Source organism: Musa acuminata, chromosome BXJ3-4 (genome assembly GCF_036884655.1).
Source record: "Musa acuminata AAA Group cultivar baxijiao chromosome BXJ3-4, Cavendish_Baxijiao_AAA, whole genome shotgun sequence".
NCBI lineage: Eukaryota > Viridiplantae > Streptophyta > Magnoliopsida > Zingiberales > Musaceae > Musa > Musa acuminata.
The window spans coordinates 3,536,091-3,555,117 of record NC_088352.1 but is presented as its reverse complement, the minus strand read 5'-3'; the positions used below and the strand labels follow the sequence as shown (position 1 = coordinate 3,555,117).

At 45.2% G+C, this 19,027-nt stretch overlaps 2 protein-coding genes across 2 annotated transcripts; one reads left to right on the top strand and one right to left on the bottom strand.

Moving 5' to 3' along the window:
- Positions 1-1,174: 1,174 nt before the first annotated feature.
- LOC135635329 (ABC transporter B family member 1-like) lies at positions 1,175-6,342 on the bottom strand. The gene is made up of 10 exons (XM_065146337.1): positions 5,716-6,342; positions 5,574-5,628; positions 5,315-5,490; positions 5,045-5,245; positions 4,702-4,961; positions 4,311-4,627; positions 4,016-4,239; positions 3,445-3,818; positions 2,668-3,373; positions 1,175-2,583 (listed from the first exon to the last, which is right to left on the bottom strand). The coding sequence occupies exons 1-10, from the start codon at positions 6,265-6,267 to the stop codon at positions 1,315-1,317; spliced, it is 4,134 nt and encodes a 1,377-aa protein (XP_065002409.1). The 5' UTR covers positions 6,268-6,342; the 3' UTR covers positions 1,175-1,314.
- A 9,166-nt stretch (positions 6,343-15,508) lies between these two features.
- LOC103980591 (putative kinase-like protein TMKL1) lies at positions 15,509-18,217 on the top strand. Its single transcript, XM_009397029.3, has 2 exons — positions 15,509-17,366; positions 17,450-18,217. Exons 1-2 carry the CDS (start codon positions 15,950-15,952, stop codon positions 18,088-18,090), a joined length of 2,058 nt encoding a protein of 685 aa, XP_009395304.2. The 5' UTR covers positions 15,509-15,949; the 3' UTR covers positions 18,091-18,217.
- Positions 18,218-19,027: the final 810 nt, after the last annotated feature.

Genomic DNA, 19,027 nt, shown 5'->3' with positions numbered 1-19,027 from the left:
GTGGGGTTGGTCGACCCTTCCTCTCTAGATTATTGGAATTATCATCGCATTTCTTATAAGTGCTGATCAATTTGTCATAGTTGGATCCTCAAGGAATCATTTGTCGAATTTACCAATTGTATTTGAGATTCAGATGGAACAAAATGGTAGTGTGCCGATCCATTGAATTTTGTAGTTGGGGAACAAGGTACTTGCTCGACCCCTCTCGATGAGGTCTTATCCCGACCCATAACACTTTCACTTATGGGGGCAATAGTCAACCTTTCCATACATTGATGCATCAACCTTAGCACAAACGCCAATGAGATATTGGCATCCACTCAACGACTCGGGTGTAACCTTGAGTCACTCGCTCGTCTCCCGTTGAAGCATTCTTAAACCTCACCCAATAAATACAAACGCTAATGGGTATAGTGCAAATTGTTACTTCGCTCTTGTCACAACTAACCCAACAAGTGATGCTACCACTTCAACCGTAATAAGCAAATTAATTAACACTGACACCAACGCCCATCGGGGTTCCCCCACTCGATGCGATACCAATATTTCAAGAGCGCTCGAGACTCATTTAGTGGTTGGTAGGCGTATGTTCCTAAGACATCAAGCCTTTCTTCTAGCACAAAAATATTGAGGAAAAATATCATTGACATCTTGGTTAGCCTGATATGGTTTAAACTCATATGCATAGGATTATCCGAGGTATCTTCGAGGTGAAAACACTTATCTCCTTGGGCACCATTTGCACGAAGATCGATGACGAAAGAGGTTTCGAGCTAGTCCCTCTAATGCTTAAATTAAAAACTTAAAGGTATATAAGTGTGAACATGAGTAGTCAAAAGAAATCCCTTCTTTCGCTTTTATGTCTGATTGTAAAGAGTACGAAAGAAGCTTGTTGTTATCTTTCTTCTCATAAATAATAAGAAGGAAGTTTATAATTATCTTTTAACGTCATAAATAGTAAAAAAAATGTTTCATCTTATCCTCGTTCATTAATCATTGGTGTATGATGTTTTAGATGATTAACCGATAATATACCCTCTATCAGATTAGACCTTCATCGTCTTTATTAATAGACTTATAATCACTAGTCGATGGATGGTTAATGATAAAAAATGGTGTTTTAATGTGTAATTGCTATTTTGTGGCATAGTTCAGCTCAAGATTACGGGAGAATTTACTGTTAAGATGACTAAATTTACATGGCAAATTTTTTTTACCCCACAGCAAAAATTAACTAAGCAAAAAGTGAAAGTGAAATGGAGTTACATTGCCATCGGTGTCTTCTTGTTCTCCTTCTCGCTCTCCCCCTCTCTATCATTCTGTTTCCCTGGCGTCGGTGGACGGCGGCGGTGGCGCGCCAACAGTCGTGCCATTCGTGAAGCGCTGCAGCTGCAGCATTCGCGCGTAGCACCCATCCGGGTGGTGTTTGAGCAGGTGCGAGTGCGGCCCCTGCTCCACCACCCTCCCCTCGTCGATCACCGCGATCACGTGGGCGTTCCTTATCGTCGCAAGCCGATGCGCCACCACCACGGTCGTCCGTCCCACGCCGGACCGCTCGAGCGCCTCCTGCACGCTCCTCTCCGACTCCGCGTCCAGCGCACTCGTCGCCTCGTCAAGCAGCATCATCGGCGCCTTCTTCACCAGCGCCCGCGCGATCGCTATCCTCTGCCGCTGTCCCCCTGAGAGCTGCACCCCGCGCTCTCCCACCCATGTCCGGTAGCCATCCGGCAGCCCTGATATGAACTTGTCCGCGTTCGCCATCGTCGCCGCCTCCACCACCTCCGCCTCCGTCGCTGCTTCTCTTCCGTATGCAATGTTCTCCAAGATCGTCGCAGCGAACAGACATGGCTCCTGCGGCACCACTGCGATCGCCTGCCGCAGCGACTTCAAGTTGTACTTCCTGATGTCCTTCCCGTCGATGAGCACACGCCCCGACGTGGGCTCGTAGAACCGCTGAATCAATGAAATGACGGAGCTTTTCCCGCATCCGCTCGGGCCAACAAGTGCGAGCATCTTCCCGGCTCGAGCTCGCAGGGTGAGGTCGCGGAACACAGGCATGTCCGGGCAAGACGGATAAGCGAAGTCGACATGTTTGAGCTCGACCTCCCCACGGAGGCGGTCGGAGACGGGAGCGGCGTCGGGATCATCCGGCTCTACTTCGGTCTTACGGTCAATTACTTCAAACACTGATCGCATGGCGCGCCCACCCTTGATGAAGTCAGGTGCCAGTGTCAGGGCCTCCGCAGCACCATTAGCTGACACCATGAGCACCATGAAGACGCGGATGGTCTTGGAGAAGTCGGAGAAGCCATGTTTCACCAGCCATGAAGCATACCAGAGGCCGAGAGCATATGAAGCATAGAGAAGGAACTGGGCGACACCGAAGCTGCCGCCTGCTACCTGGCCCTTCCAGAAGCAGCGCTGGAGCGGGCTTTGCAGGTTCGCTGCAAATAGCTGGGTGATCTTTTCCTCCGAATTGAAAGCCGCTACCGTGCGCACGTTGGCCACTGCCTCGCCGGCAATCTGCGTGGCCTTGGCGTGAGCCACTTCTAAGTCTCCCGAAAAGCCCTTCATGAACATTTTCTGCATCACAGTTTTCCTTGATTTAGTCTTGGACGTTCATATGAACTCTAGCCTTAGATTCAGAGAACAGAGATGTTATACTACCTGCAGAACTGTGGCAGCAACCACGACAGGGAAGACGGCAATTAGAACGAGAGCTAGCCGCCACTCGAGGACGAAGCCAGCGGTGAAGGCAACAAGCATGAGCGAAGTGTTCTGCACGATGACGGAGATACGGTCACCAATCGCAGACCTCACGTTGTGAGCATCCGCCGTGAGTCTACCGGCGATCCTGGCGCTGCCGTTCTCCTCCCTGTCAAACCACGCGATCTCATTCCGAAGAACAGAGGTGAGCATCTTCTCCCGAACCCGTTTGGTCAAATTTTCCCCGACCACATCCCAGAAGAGATGCTGCATGGTGTTGAAGAGGAGAGCAGCAGAGGACACACCGAGCATGAGGTAGCAGTACTTGCCGATCTCCCGCCGCATGTAGTTGTAGTCCTGAGCATAGTAGGCACTAAGAACAGCACTGAGGACGTACGCAAAGAAGGCACTCATGGAGCCGCACACCATGGAGCCGATCGAGCCTAAGAGCGCGTAGGTCCATTCCGGTGAGTTCATCTTGGCGAGGCGCAAGAACGAGCTGGCCTGGTCTCGGAATGCAAGCTTCTTCGTCCGGTGGCTCGGATCAATCGAGATGCTGAACTCGGACGTGCTGAAGTCGGAGAGACGGCGGGAGTACGGCGACCGGCCGTATGATGAGTTCCGGGTAATGATGGGGGAGCTCACCGAGTTTCTCGCACTTGAAGGCCTAATAGAGAAAGAAACAAGGAAGTGAGCAGAGCAAGTTGATCGAGTTCACCTACAATGAGTTCGACGTACCTTGCGCTGCTCCTCCTGGCACTGATGAGGGCTGCCTCATGGGCCTGCTCCTGCATCCGAATTAGCTTCGCGTAAAGACCATCATCACCGTTCGCCATGAGGTCTTCGTGCGTTCCGATCTCGGTGACGCTCCCTCGCTGGAGAACCGCGACGAAGTCAGCCTTGCGGATGGTCGAGAGGCGGTGGGCAATCACGAGCGTGGTGCGGCCGATCATGAATCGGTCGAGGGCCTCCTGCACGAGTTTCTCAGACTCGGAGTCTAGAGCGCTCGTGGCCTCATCTAGGAGGAGGATTGCAGGGTTCTTCAGCATTGCTCTGGCAATGGCGATGCGCTGCCTTTGGCCACCGGAGAGCTGCAGCCCCCTCTCCCCCACCTGCATTTTGAATGAGAATGAGTTGGCCAGCCAGTCTTGTGGTGGCAGTGAATGAGTTACCCAGATTACTCCAAACAAGCAGAATGTAGGAGCATAAATGGCTGAAGACATTACAAGCAGAGATCAGGAACAGCAAATGAAGAAAGCAAAGCCTACACGAAAGGACAGTGTTCTTTTCCAGTAGACAGGAAACAGACCTGGGAGTCATAGCCATGTCTCAGCTTCACGATGAAAGAATGAGCATTGGCAACTCTGGCAGCTTCTTCTATCTCTGCCTGAGTGGCATCTTCCCTGCCCAGAAGAAGGTTCTCTTTAATGGTGGTTGCAAAGAGGGCAGGCTCCTGGCTCACAAGCCCAATCTGTTGCCTGAGCCATCTCAGTTTCAAGGTCTTTATGTCATGCCCATCGAACAAAATTTGACCTAAGAGATGAGAATAATGAGTAGCTGTAGGTAGCAGATTTATGAATTTAAACAGTAGATTGAGGTTTTACCTGAAGTGGGATCATAGAACCTCTCAATTAGGGAAACCACGGTGCTCTTGCCGGAGCCGCTGCTCCCAACCAATGCAAGAGTCTTCCCCGCAGCAACAGTCAGGGAGAAGTTGCAGAGCACAGGGACGTCCGGCCTCGACGGGTAAGCAAAATCCACGTTGTTCAACTCCACAAGCCCCGTGATGGCACCCAACTCGATCCCGGTGTCGTTCTCCCGATCAATGCTCGGCTCGTGCTCGATCGTCTGGTATATCTTCGCCGCTGCCACTCTGGCCTTCGCAAATGCAGCCATGCTCGGAGCTGATTGCCCCAGAGCTCTGCCAAGCATTACAGTTCCATGATAAGAGCGCTTGCAGAGAAGCAAATGAAGGTAGGAACGCCTTTGTCTTACAGTCCTCCAATCATGACGGCGAACATGGTAGAGATGGCAAGCCCGCCATTGGTGTGGTGGTGGCGTACGAGATGCCCTCCGTACCAGAGCAGTAATGCATAGCAGCAGAAGACGGTGAAGTAGGTTGCTCCCAATCCCAAACCCTTGGCGAATCCACTCCGGTAGCCAATCTTCTGAGAGACCCTCAGGGCGGAAGAGTAGGCCTGGAGAACGCTCGACTCGCCGACGAAGGACTGCACCGTCCTGATTTGCGCCAGCGCCTGAGATCGACGAAGGAAATGAGGATCGCGTAGGGACCGATGAGCAAAACTCGTCGAGAGGGATATGAACATGAGGAGAAGACCTGCTCTGCGATGTTGCTGGCTCGAACCAGAGCATCCTGGCTCTTGGAGGAGAGCTTGGTCAGCGTGAAGGTGTGGATGCCGCCGATGATGGCGATGAGGGGGACGACAGCCAGCGTGACGAGCGCTAGCTGCCACGCCGCGGTAAAGCCCACCACGAAGCCGGACACGAAGGTGGCCATGTAGTGGATGAAGTTCCCCAGCTGCAAGTAGACCACCACGACGCATATCAACATTTCGATAGACTGCAGACTATGTAAACAGAGGCGCACCTTCTCGCTGATGGCGTCCTGCACGATGACCGCATCGGCGTTGATGGCGTAGACGACGTCGGAGGTGCGCACCTCGGTGTCGAAATAGCGCACGTCCTGGTTCAGCGCCGCCTCGAGGTATTTAATCCTCATCTGTGTGGATTGCCGCTCCCCCGTCCACATCCAACAAGATATCTCTGTTAGCAGTCAACAGTTCCACCCTCATCAATCCACAGTCCATCCTCTTTACGATACAGAAGGCGGTAGTATGAAAACTCACCAGCCCAAGAAGATGCCCATATCGCCGCCCCGACCACGAGAAAGTAGAAAGCATACTGCAGAATCGTCAGCAAAGATCAGGCCTATGAAAACAATCAAAATGAAAGGAACAGAGACGGATGCCGTGGTGGAGGAGAGAGAACCTTGACGACTTCTCGAACCATGGTGTCGGGATCGCCGGCGTTGGACCCGAAGGAGTTGACGAGATTGGCGAAGAAGCGGAGGAAAATGGGGAGGGAGCAGCCATGAACAATGGCCCCGGCGGTGCCGATAGCCATCAGCAAGCAATCCAGCCCGTCGGCGAAGCGAAACAGCTGGCTGAATCCCACCGTCGGGGCCTCCGGCGACGGCTTCACGTCTTCCTGCTTGCTAGCCACCGTTGCCGGTTGTGGGTCTTCCACCTTGACGTTACCATTAGCGGCCTCCATCTCACGGCCAGAGGCAGAAGAGCTACTAACAGGAACAGCAAGAGAAGCAGCTAAGCTCGTAGCATCAGCAGCGGCGACAAGCCCACCACCACCTCTTTCCGCCACTTCTATCACCAACTGGTTCGCCTGATGATGGACTTCAGGGTTGGCAGCAGAATGGGGAGGGGAGCACAGGTGGAAGGCCTGCATCTCAGGTTGGCGCCATTCCTCCACCACCACCCTCCGCTTTATCATCTCCTCCTCATGCCCATAACCCTGCTGTGACATTGTTCGGAGCAGACGCTACATGCAATGAATTTGCCACCCCGACCTCTCTCTCTTTCCGCAGTATGCGTGTTTAGTCCCCTGTCTCTGCTGCCCTCTTTATTGCTGCCATGTTTAACTACCTTTCACAGATTACTCGAACATAAATCTTTCTTTAATCAATCGTAACTTGCAGAAGAAGTGTGGAATGGCATTAAGTAATCTTCTGTTCATAATCCTTTTCCTACAACGAAGTTAGGGTGACTGTAGCAGTGAAAGGAACAGGCAGCGTGTTGTCCCGACACAAGGACTTGTGCGGCCTGAAATGGTCAGTAACTCGGGAGTGAGTGTTTTGACCGAAACTTGTGGGAGCTATTTTTCCTGTGTGTTTTGACTTCTGCTCGACCGAGGGCAACCTTTTCTTTAAGATAAGAAGACTAGGGAGTGAGGAAGAACAGTGGTCTTAGTACTCACCATTGACTGTAAGCCTGTGTTTCTGCTGCCATGGGTCAAAGGAAGAGAGAGAGACCGAAGACATATGTGTCAAGCAAGCTCAATTAAAAACTGGAGCAGAAGAAGCGTGAACACTACTATTTCTCAAAGCTTCAGTCTTGTGCTAAGCATGCATGCGTTTCTTCTCCTCCCCTTAAAAGCGGCCATTTTTAATACTCTTTTTCTTGTACGATCCCCTGCTTGTTTCCTGCTACAAGACTTCTTCTGTATAATTAACGATTTCGATGAGTGACACGTACATCATAACATAACAATATTATCTGACCAGAAAAATGGGGAAGAACCAATTCTCTAGACTATGAACCAACGTAACATGACTCTGATGTAATTGCATTATTTCATCATCGACAAATTACCATAATCTTTTCTTATTATCACAAAAAGATTCGGTCAATTTTCCGGTTATAATACGATATATGAACCCATCATGTCCACGTGTACTAAATTGACTCGAAGGTAAGACGAAACATTGATAGCAATGCGAGGGTTGTCGGTGTTGCCACCAATGATTTGATTGCACGTACGTGGGAGCGGCAATCTCGTACGTCGAAGCCGTGATTTGTGGTATTGTTAGGCCCGACGTCCGCGTCATGGTCTTGTGAAGATTATGAGAACAAGGATTCGTGACTTAGCTGATGATGGAATGCAAAAATTGTATGGCGAATCGATGACATTTCGAAGACTCGGAGAAGATAATTGAGATGGAGAAGGCGCATTGAACAAAGCACAAGTAATCTCTTACATTGGGCATGACAGGTTTGGATACAAGAAGAAGTTGTCGGATTGGAAAGAGTACATTCCATAGTGCTGTGCTGTACAAGAGTCAATGCATGTCCTGGTGGTATTCTCTTTCCTTTGTTGATCATCTTGTAAAGAGAAGTGATTTAGTGGTAATCATGGAACTAAAAGAACAAAAGTACAAGATGCTGCTGCACTGTGAGTGGAAGATGATGCTCATGTGAAGGAAAGCACTGATCAACACAAGTAGCACTTAAGCAGTTGTAAAGCACAGTCAATAGATCCAATCTTCAAATTATTGCATGCATTAGCCACACTAATCTTTGATTAACACATAAATATCATTTTTGGCAGTACTTCCATCATCTTTGTGGTCTGGCAAAGAGCTCCAATAACAAGTCAAAAAGAGAAAAGGAAGATTTCTTCTCGCTGGAAAACTGAAGAAGAGGGCATGGCATCCACCATGTCTCCATTCTCTTGGATCTGAGGTGATCTCTTATAATTTAAATAACCAGCATCATCAGTGGGACAGCGCTCAAAGCACACTCAAAGCTTCTGAAGAAAAGTGCAGCACATGTGAAGGACACTATTATTTGGTAGCTTTGTCTTTCTCATGCATCAGTGTGCACAAGTCTTCACTTGTCTTTTGATTTCATGGTGCCTTTTCTCCATGGCTTACAATGATTACATGGTGAACTGACAGGGTTTTGTTCATGTGTGGGTGACCTAAAAGTCAGTATTCATGGATCAATGCAATTTCAGGCTGTTTGGTGTACTGGTCAAAGCATGTCATTTTCTCGCATGGCTGATATGTAAAGGGTGCACGGCTATCATTCAGTCACATCAATCATAGTCCATAGGTTCAAACTGTTTTATGGTAGAGACAAATAGCAAGATGATTTCAGATGCAATGTGGGCCTGAGAGGTGAGAGATTGCTTCAAGTCAATATGAATCATCAAGTAGGAAAATATTTCTTACTCGGGGAAGGCAACAGTAGTCGTCTTCTTCCTTACGGACCTAAAAACACAGGCCATTTAGCAGTAGGATCATGAAAACAATCTATAAGCAGGTTCAAGATATAATACACATCAGTTCACTTCATGTCCTCATGACCTAAGTAGGTTGAACTTAGCTCAAGACTTGGCCTTTCCTCTTAAACAAATGCATGATCACAACTCCCACTGGCTTCATCCGACTCCTAAAGCTCATGAGACAAATGCCAAGTGATGCTGTTTTTCTTACATCATGTAAGCATGACAACCTTGTTTAGGTTGTGAAACCACCCCATTGCTCCACACTGGAGTGCCACATGACAGTCATGAAGAAGAAGGTTCTTTTCTAATGTGTGATTGACAGTGATACTAAATCCACAGAGACATCGTCTTTATTTACTTTAGCTGCAGCACATAGACCCTTAGCTTGCTCGACAAGGTGAGACATCCATGATGAGAGAAAATATATCACAAGACAAAAAGTGCGCAATGTGATCAATGATGGATGATGGTTGTTTCTCTAGTGGAGTTGGTCACCATGTGAGTAAGTAGAGGCCACCATTGCACACCTTTAAAGTGCCTTTGGGAAGATGGGAGGGTTTTTGTCCCTTGCATGTGGACGTGTCATTTTATTCTTCCACTTCCCTTCACTGCTCTCCTTATCTTATGACCTGCACTGCACTGGCACGAGAGGGGATTGAGCTTTTAGGTGGAACTGCGTTACAGATCTAAAGTACTACAGTTCAATGGTAGCTTCTTCTTTTCTTTTTATTGTTTTCCCTTTGTTTTCTTTCCAATGAGAGTCTTTGGCCCGAAAGCACTTCCATTTCTTCTTATCTTTTCCATTCATGTTCTATATAGTCTTTGAGACATGTTTTTATGGGATCTGCAAACACAAGCTTGTATTATAATAAGAAAAGCCTGAAAAGAGACTCTTTTATTTTATTTTTCGATGATTCTCTTAAAGAACTCTTTCGATTTTATTTTATTTTTTCCCCACATGACGTCTTGGGTTTTTTGTTTTTCTAACAGAGTTCAATCGTATTTCTTTTTTTTTTGTGGTTGAAGAGAAAAATTAAAGTTAGTATACACATTATACAGTTGTATTTTTCTAACAGAGTTCAATCCCTGTGGTTCTCTTCTTTCTTATTATTTTTATGTTTGGTTCAAGAACAGTTCAAGAATAGAACATATCCCCCATTCTTCTTCATGTAGTTAGTTCAAGAGAAAAAGGAAGAAAGAGTGTGTAGATGATCTTCATATCTTCCTTATGCTTTGTATTTGAGAATAGAACAGTTTGTTTGTCCTACTTAACTTTTTCTTAATAATTGAACGATCTTCTTTATCCTACTCAGCACTCATTCGTATCTATCCATGCAAAAAGTTACTAAAGATGGTTCCATTGCGTGATGAAGAAATCCAATCTTAAATATTCTATGATTGAAAAACAAAGTCATCTTCGAAATATTCTATTGCATTGAATAAGAGAACAATAAAAATTTATTACCCCTGAAAATTGTTGTTTAGCTAAACAAGAATCCATACACAACGGAAATGTAAAGAAGATTACCATATTTTTTTAAAGAGAGCAAAGTATTTTGATTTTTATTTTTTACTAATAATCTTTTTCAATATGTTTATTTTTATAATGAGAACAAAGAGGAATTCTTTGTTATCTTCGTTCGAGGTCCTTTTGACTTTTATTTGATCGACCTCATCTCTTACCTCTCAGATCATCCATTAATTTAAAGATCGATTTACTTTTTGTTCATAAATTAAAACCTAACCCATTAATTTATCAATAGATAATGTATTTGTACATTTAACTTTTTCTATAATAATAAAAATCATATCAAATTTAGAAAAAATACTTCATAAAACCTTTTCTACTACTATTTGATATTTTAAGTTTTTACTATAAAACCTCGTTTGATTCACAAAGAAACTTTAAAAAAAAATCAATGATTAATTCAAAATCTTTCATCATAAGAGTTTTAAATTCACAATGAAGGATTTGAAGTTTTTACCTTGTTTGTACCTCCAAGCACATTTTAATATTTTTCAAGCTTATGTTAATATTGATGCTAATATAATTCAAGAAAATATGGACTCATCTATTACTTATTATAACATATAGAGAGCTCTTATATCTTTATACATATTTTCATTCATTTGATCTTTTTAATCTTTAGTAATATTGAGATCTTACATATCATCAATAAAACTACCAAATACCAAATTTCATAATCCTTATGAAATAAATAGAGCTCATTTTAATAGTCCAGGATTAATTTTTTACCTTTAAAGATTGAAAAATAGAGCTCTTCTTAGATTTGATACCACACTTGTTGATTTTTTTAAAAAATTAGAAAAAAAAAGAGAGAAGATAGTAGAAAAAATAAACAGTGCTTTCAATCTACAACTCCTTCGACTCATCCAAAAACATGTATTTATATTAGTCAAAAGGATAAATATAATTTTTTAAATGAGAAAAAAAATCAATCATAACCTAACAAACCTTCTTGTCCTCATCTATGTATAAAAAAAACTAATAACTCATATCTTAATCTAAAATTCTATTTTTATTACTATTTAAATTAATTTTATAAAAAAGTGACCTCCTGAATCTAGCAATCATGAACTTGATCAAGACTGAGAAAATAAGGCCCTCGGTTAGGGAAGTGCTTTGGGTTACCACCACCTCCATTTTGGGAGGGTGGTGAAGTAGGGAAGGTGAACTTGAGTCATTGTTAGCGGATTAAGGAGGCTAATATGGAGGTGTACATCTTTGACTGCAAGCCAACCAGCGTGAGAGCCAACACAACGCACCGTACGAAGCTCAGCGAGTGGGGAGAAGGTGAAGCAGTCCAACCTGTTTGAGAGCCAACACAACGCCTGCCAGGAAGCTCACGGAGTGGGGAGTCGGTGAATATATGACCACCATACGTTGGAGATAAAGAATGCGCAAGACCCACTCTGCTCACCATCCTCGCCAGGTAGGAGGAGACGTGGAGAGGGGACGACCATGGGCAAGACTGCAAAACTCCAACCCCTGCATGTAGCTTCAAAGCAAACACGGTGTGGGATGGGAAGCTCTTCGCTAATCTTTGTCAAGATATCTATTGAGAGAAATAAACAATCAGGGCTATCAATGATGGTTTCTGTCTTTGCTTGTGGCATTTCTGCTTGGCTTAGGAGAATGAAAGGCCTCCCGGAAGAAGAAGGAGAGATAACTCGCAAGAGATTCTTATTGATTTTTACTTGGGTATAAATAGATACGTGTATTATATTTAAATGATATGTTGCCTAATATATCATTTATTTATTGACACTATGATCACACTTTAAACGATGTGTTCACACTCAATCCAGTAATACTTGGCAAGGATCATCGTTTTTGGTATCGGACCTATTTTGATAATCTATCGAATCGATATATATCGTGATGTATCATATGTCGATATACATGATATTTGGAAGAGGAAGAAAAAGAGAGATAAGAGGAAAAAGCAATTGAGGTAGAAATACTGGTGGAGGAAGAAGTGATAGTGGAGAAGGAAAAGTGATGGCGGAGAAAAAGAGATAAAGAGTGTTTTTGGAAGAAAATGGAATGCGGTGACAATAGTGTTGATAGCAGTGTTGCAGTTGTAACGTTATGAAATAATGATACCAACAATAATAACGATGAAGTAGCGATAGTAATAACAACGATAATGTTATATGTGCGAGCTCACGTTTGATTATTATTATAGATATAGATCGGATCGTTCAAACTAGTATATATTATCCATTTCGTATCATTTCGGGTGGTACAACCATCACTAATATTTGTAAGATAAATATTAGGTAAGATCATCGAACAACCTTCTTACCCTCTAAGATTAATGGTTATAATAAAATAGGCTCTAAAATTAATAGCCTATAATGGAGAGAATACAATCTCACCTATATAAGATTTAAATGATGTGTTGCCTAATGCACAGAAAATATTTTCGCACTGTTCGTATGATATTCACATTATATTCATACTATACAAAGATTCATTCGTACTTAATCAAGATATATTCATACATTGGTAACATAAATATTTTCTCAATCGATCAACACCTTCTTTCTAATTGATGCTTCTATCTTAATATGTTCCATAGGTTGGTGCAACAATCGAAAAATATGGATCTTAGAACGAAATTGAAGAAACTTATAATTATCTTTGTTTTTCTTAATTTGTAAAGCCTTATATGCTACATATCTCACCCATTATTAGTTTTTCCTAATTTATTTACCCTCGCTAGTCACTAAATGCTTCCTACCATTAAAACACTTGATATAAAATAATATTTTTAGAGTCTAGGAGAGATTATGATAGGTTATTTCGTCTCTTTTTAGGATGACGAAGAATCAATTATGAATTTTATCAAACTTGATAAATAACCTCAAAATGAATCCATCGGTAAAAAAAACTTATGGCATAAGTTACTCAAATATTATTGAATTGATAGGTAAGACCTCTCGGTCTCTTTTAGTGAATTTGAATCCAAATTGACCCATCCGACAATCCTTATAAAACTAGTCTAGAATTTAGAATCATCATCAAAACCGGTTTAATTTAGATTCAATTTAAAGGTTAACCGGGCTCAAACACATAAAACATATTAAACCAGAGTTAAAACTCATAAATGATATATTAATAACTTAAAACTCATAAATGATATATTAACATCATTAATATTCATAATCATACCTTAATTAATCCTTAACTAGCTTGAACCCTAATTGAATCAATCCAATTGATTCGAATCAAACTGAATTCAATTAGAACCTCATTGACCCATCCTACAACTTGTCTAGAATTATCCTAAATTGATTTAGATCGGATATAGTTAGATCTAATTTAAGGGTCAATTGCACTCAAACTCATAAAACATGTTAAAAGAGAGTTACTGAACGAACCAAAGCCTGAATACGGAATTGTAAAAACTTAAGAGTAATGCTGCGAGCCAACTGATTCGGGTCTTATAGGCTTGGATTCGGGCTCAGTCAGTGTATAGGTATCGGGTCAAGTTCTCATCCGACCCACTAAGACTCACACACACAATGCACATGAACAGGGGCGACTCGACAAGGACGACGATTGGGCTGGCTGTGCGCTGAGCCGTAGTCGGCAGGCCACAAAGGGGCCACACCTGAATGGGTTGTGCCGTCAGCTCAATCATGGTTTGCTGGACAGACTCGAGCCCGTATCGCTGCTACACCCACGTCGATCCTGTACTGAGTTCGAGTCGAATCAATGCTTAACCCACGTCGAACGGACGTCGAACCTATCGAGCCACGGCGCATATGAGTCTACCCACTAAGCCGACCACTCACCTTGACGCCACCCGGGTGAATAAGGTGCTGCTGGTCATCGACTTGGCTAGTCCTACCCATGCTCCTTCACCCGCACCACTTCACCATAGTCGCCCGTTGCACACAGCCATCGCCCGTTCCACCTTCCCTTGCTCCTGTAAATGGAACTTTGGAGAACCAGCGCAGGGTAAGCGATGGAGAGAAGGAAAAGTGAGAAGCATAGAGAAGTAGGGAGAAAGACGTTTGAATGATCGAGTCATAGCAGGATGTTGACTACATTCAGCGGCACCCAAGTATCTTCATCATCGCAGCGTTCGCTGCTTGTGCTTGCGCCGCCGTCCGCACGAGGGGAAGTTTCATGCTGCGTTCCTCATTGTGCGGCTCCCACCGCTACCCGCGCCACTTCACCGTAGTTGCCCTCCGTAGGCCGTAGCCGCCCGCGTGCTGCTCGCCGCAGTCGCCCATCGCAGCCGCACCTCTCCGCTCGCGGGCAGCGAGCGCTCCAACTTCCCTCGCTCCTATAAATGGAGCTTTTGGGACCAACAGCAGGGCAAGCGATGGAGAGAAGGAAAGGTGAGAAGAAGAGAGGAGAAGTAGGGAGGAAGACGTGAGAAAGATCTCCCACTGCTCCAACCCAAATCCAAGCAAGAATTACTCGACGTTGAAGCTTCTTCTCCGGCGAGACTCCGCCGGTCGGTCACTGTGCTCTTGGCAACAACCGCAGAGAAGAGGAAGTTGACCGTTGCTGTGGTCAACTGTGATCGACTGTGGTCAACTATAGTCAAAAGTTGGTCAACAGGAGTAATTTTATAATTTTATGTTATTTTCTGTTTTTGTTATATTTAGTAAATTTTTGGGATTTCTGGAAAAATCGTCTCGATTTAATTTTTTTATTAATTATTCATAACCTACTAATCTTTTCAACATAATTTTTTTCAATTAAATTTTATCTATTTCCTAACTTAAAATGAGTTGATTTAAGTTTAAAACTCCTTTTTAATCATCCTATCATCAAATCCAATTAAAATAAATAAATATTCTGTTTAAGATGAAATATATTCATAATTCTTAATTAATTTTAGAATTATTCTAAATTTAGTGATTTTGGGGGGATTGCAATTAATATTATTTGGTTCTATTTGATCTTACTTTGGTAATGAATGTATCTGTATGGATCTCAGATTGCTTGTTTTCTAGCTCTTTGTTGATGACTCCTTGTCGCCTTGCACATTAACTCAACTGTTCTTTATCACAGCAGCAATATTTGTGGGTAATTAAACACATCAACTATGCACACTATCTTGTGTTCTTTCTCGTTCTATGTGCTTCATAGCTGCGCGTAATTGCTCAGTAATTGTATCTTCCCCCGTCCAATGCTACTGTTCACGCATTGGGTGCCTGCGAAGAGAAGGTTGCAGGCACAAAGCAGAAGTGTTGTTCTTCGTTTTGGGTGGGAGAGATGACTCCGCCCATTCTTCACCTCATGTCATGTCATGAATGATGTGAAATAATAATCTCGTGCCTCAATTCTCGGTGCTGTGCCCGGAAAAGCTTGTCGATACCCTCCTGTTCTTTCTGAAGGAACAGTCACATGCCATGAGATGGGCTTTCCATATCACTTTTGTTCTTCTCAAGAAAATGATGTTGGGAAACTAAATTTGACTGTATTTGTCGCCATTTGTTTCTCCTTTAATCTTACTACTGCTCACTAATCTCTCATCTTCTGTCATTAGATTGCTTCCCCTCATGTGTTATGCTTTTATGAGGAAGAAAGAACACAGAGGTCAATTTCTGGCGTTGTGGAGACAGCATGAATTGGTTTCACTGCATTGGGATGTTTTGCTTCATGGAAGAGGAGAACATAGGATGATGACAGGAGGGTTGCTGCAGAGAAGAGGGGTCCCAAAGCAGTCCACCAAAGCCTGAGATGAGAGGAGGGTTGCTGCAGGAACCCTGCCTCTGAATCCCGCGCCTTCCACTCGCTTCGTCTGTTCCTTAGATGTCGCCTCTCCTCCCCCCTTTCTAAGAAGAACATACAGCCACTCTCTTCTGCAAAACCAATCCTTCTACTCCATCTACTCTGTTTGCACTTCTCCTCTCCTCTTTGCGTCCCAAAATGCCTCCTTTGGCTTCAAAAGTTTCTCCTTTTCCTCTGTTTCCTACTCTGGCATCCTCATCCATCTTCTTCTTTGTCTGCCTGTCTGTGTTCTTCTCCTTTTCTTCCTCAGAGCCGATCGCAACCGACGTTATCCTCCTCCTCGACAAAATAAAGCCCGCCCTCCAAGGCTCTGCCGCCAACGCCGAGCTCTCCTCTTGGAATGCCTCCCTCCCCCTTTGCCTATGGCGCGGTCTACGCTGGTCTGCTGGAGGCGCCGCCACCGCACTCCGGTGCGAGGACGACCCGGCCGTCCGCTCCAACCTCAGTCTTTCCTCCGACCCCTCCCTCCACCTCCTCTCCATCCGCCTACCTGCTGCCGCCCTCGCTGGCTCTCTCGCGCCGGAGCTTGGCCAGTTCTCCTACCTCGAGTCCCTTTACCTCGGTGTCAACTCCCTGATCGGCCCCATTCCCCTCGAGCTCGGCAACGCCCCCGCCCTCGCCGACCTTGACCTCGCTGGCAACATCCTCGAAGGCGCCCTCCCGCCGTCCATCTGGAACCTCTGCGACCGCCTCGTCTCGCTCCGCCTCCACGGAAACAAGCTCTCCGGCGCCGTTCCCGACCCTGCTGAGCCTAGTACGAATTGCGACAAGCTTAAAATTCTCGACTTGCGCAACAACCGATTCCAAGGGCCCTTTCCTAAGTTCATCTCCGATTTCCGTGAGCTGGTGGAGCTCGACCTCAGCAGCAATAGCTTCTTCGGCTCTGTCCCGGGCTCGCTCGCTGGGCTCAGTAAAATAGAAAGATTGAATCTTTCGTACAACAGCTTCACCGGGCCATTGCCAGAGTCCTTCCGGAAGTCCAGGTTCACGGCGGAGGCGTTCCAGGGGAACAATCTGGTGATCTGCGGTCCATCGACGGTGGGGAAATGCGGCTCAACTTCCGGTCTGACTTCCAGATCCATCGCCGGAATCGTGATTGGTTCGCTGGCTGGGGCAGTGGTCCTTGCGTCGGTGTCCTTTGTTTGGGTACAGGCGAGGAAGAGGAGGAACATGGGAAGGAAGGCGAACGGAGAGGAGGGCTTGGTGTTCGAGGAGGACGGGACCGACGGCGGGGATGGGAAGCTGATGGTGTTTCAGGGCGGTGAGCATCTGACGCTTGAGGACGTGCTGAACGCCACCGGGCAAGTGATGGAGAAGATGAGCTACGGGGCTGTGTACAAGGCGAGGCTGGTCGACGGAGGACACATTTCTCTACGGCTGCTGAGAGAAGGCAGCTGCAAGGATCAAGCTGAGTGCGTGCCGGTTATCCGGCAACTCGGGCGAGTTCGGCACGAGTACTTGTCGGCGCTGAGAGCTTTCTACCAAGGGAAGCGAGGCGAGAAGCTGCTCATCTACGACTACCACCGCAATAGAACCCTTCATGACCTCCTTCACTGTCTGTCCATTGCCGAAGATATCCAAGAATTACCTTCTTTCCGATCCAATGACATCTAAAGCTCACAACTTTGTGTTCTGCAGACTCTCGAGGGGGAAAGCCGCTGTTGAACTGGACCCGCCGGCACAAGATAGCGCTCGGTGTGGCAAGGGGACTCGCGCACCTCCACGCCGGTCTGGAGACGCCCATAACCCATGGAAACGTGCGGTCGAAGAACGTGCTGGTGGACGAGTTCTTTGTGCCGAGGCTCATCGAGTTCGGGCTGGAGAAGCTGATGGTTCCTGCCGTGGCCGACGAGGTGGTGTCCGCCGCGAGATCGGACGGCTACAAGGCGCCGGAGCTGCAGAAGATGAAGAAATGCAATGCAAGGACGGATGTGTACGCCTTTGGTATACTTCTGCTGGAGATCCTGATAGGCAAGAAGCCCGGAAAGGGGACCGGGAGGGACGGTGACGTCGTGGATCTCCCGTCACTGGTGAAGGTGGCGGTGCTGGAGGAGGCGACGATGGAGGTATTCGACGCGGAGGTCTTGAAGGGGGTGAGGAGCCCAACAGAGGAGGGGTTGGTGCAGGCGTTGAGGCTGGCGATGGGGTGTTGCGCTCCGGTGGCGTCGGTGAGGCCGGACATGAATGAGGTGGTGAAGCAGCTCGAGGAGAACCGGCCCCGGAACAGGTCTGCTCTCTACAGTCCCACGGATAGGAGCGAGAGCGGGACACCATTCTGAGGCCAATCCAAGTCATTTGAGCTCTTCTGGTTGTCCTTCCAAAGGCAGGATTTTGATACGGTGTAAGAGACCGTGATGTTTTAGCTTGGTAGTGTAGCAACTGCGTTTTTTTAGATGAGGGTAGGCATGCAAAATTATTAATCCGTTATGGTTCCTAATAGTTAATTTGGATCTTTAATATAAAGTTCTAATCTCATTATAAAAAATTATTCATATATCTTATCAGGAAAAAAATATCAATGAGTCTCTCATACTAGTTACTGAACAAGGAGCTAGTTCCTCGTTAGTATCGACAGACTACTTCCCTAACCAACTCGAGTTACTTTTGAACTTTCAAAAATTATTGTTAAGAAGTTATTTTTGAACTTTCAAAAATACTCTTACGAATTTTTCAACAGAGGCTATTTATAATCTACCCGATTTGTCTCTTGGACTTTTTTGAATATTTCATAAGAGAAATATAATTGATCCGAGCTGTTCTTAAACTTTCATGAATATTCCTATGAATATTTCATAAGGGAAATATAATTGACTCGAACTGTCCTTAAACTTTCAAGAATATTCTACATGAGAGGTAGCTAGGCAGTTTGATAACTGACCTGAGCTGTCTTTTGGACTCCTATCTATATGGGCAAGTGGGCTTCCTATGTCTTTATCTTCCTATAGGACTTATGTAGCATTGACATGGCAAGTGATGACTAGCTGATTATATATTTCCTATCATTTGTCTTATCCCAAATGTATAGTTTGAAGTTTTGGAGTTCGAAGCACATTGTTTGATTTTATTTTTTTTTGGTATGGGAGCATTTAGGATTTTCGTCAATCAATCAAGTTTTTTTTGAATTAGGCTTATCAGAGATATCAGGCCTTGCATCTTCGTCGTGATAGATTGTACTTAACATGAGTTAGATTTTTCTCGACTTATGCACCTTGGACG

Coding starts and splice junctions, on each gene's coding strand:
- LOC135635329 (XM_065146337.1), bottom strand. CDS start 6,267: ATGTCACAGCAGGGTTATGGGCATGAGGAGGAGATGATAAAGCGGAGG. Junction 5,629..5,715: donor TGGTTCGAGAAGTCGTCAAG/GTTCTCTCTCCT, acceptor ACGATTCTGCAG/TATGCTTTCTACTTTCTCGT. Junction 5,246..5,314: donor AGGACGCCATCAGCGAGAAG/GTGCGCCTCTGT, acceptor GTCTACTTGCAG/CTGGGGAACTTCATCCACTA.
- LOC103980591 (XM_009397029.3), top strand. CDS start 15,950: ATGCCTCCTTTGGCTTCAAAAGTTTCTCCTTTTCCTCTGTTTCCTACT. Junction 17,367..17,449: donor CCTTCATGACCTCCTTCACT/GTCTGTCCATTG, acceptor TGTGTTCTGCAG/ACTCTCGAGGGGGAAAGCCG.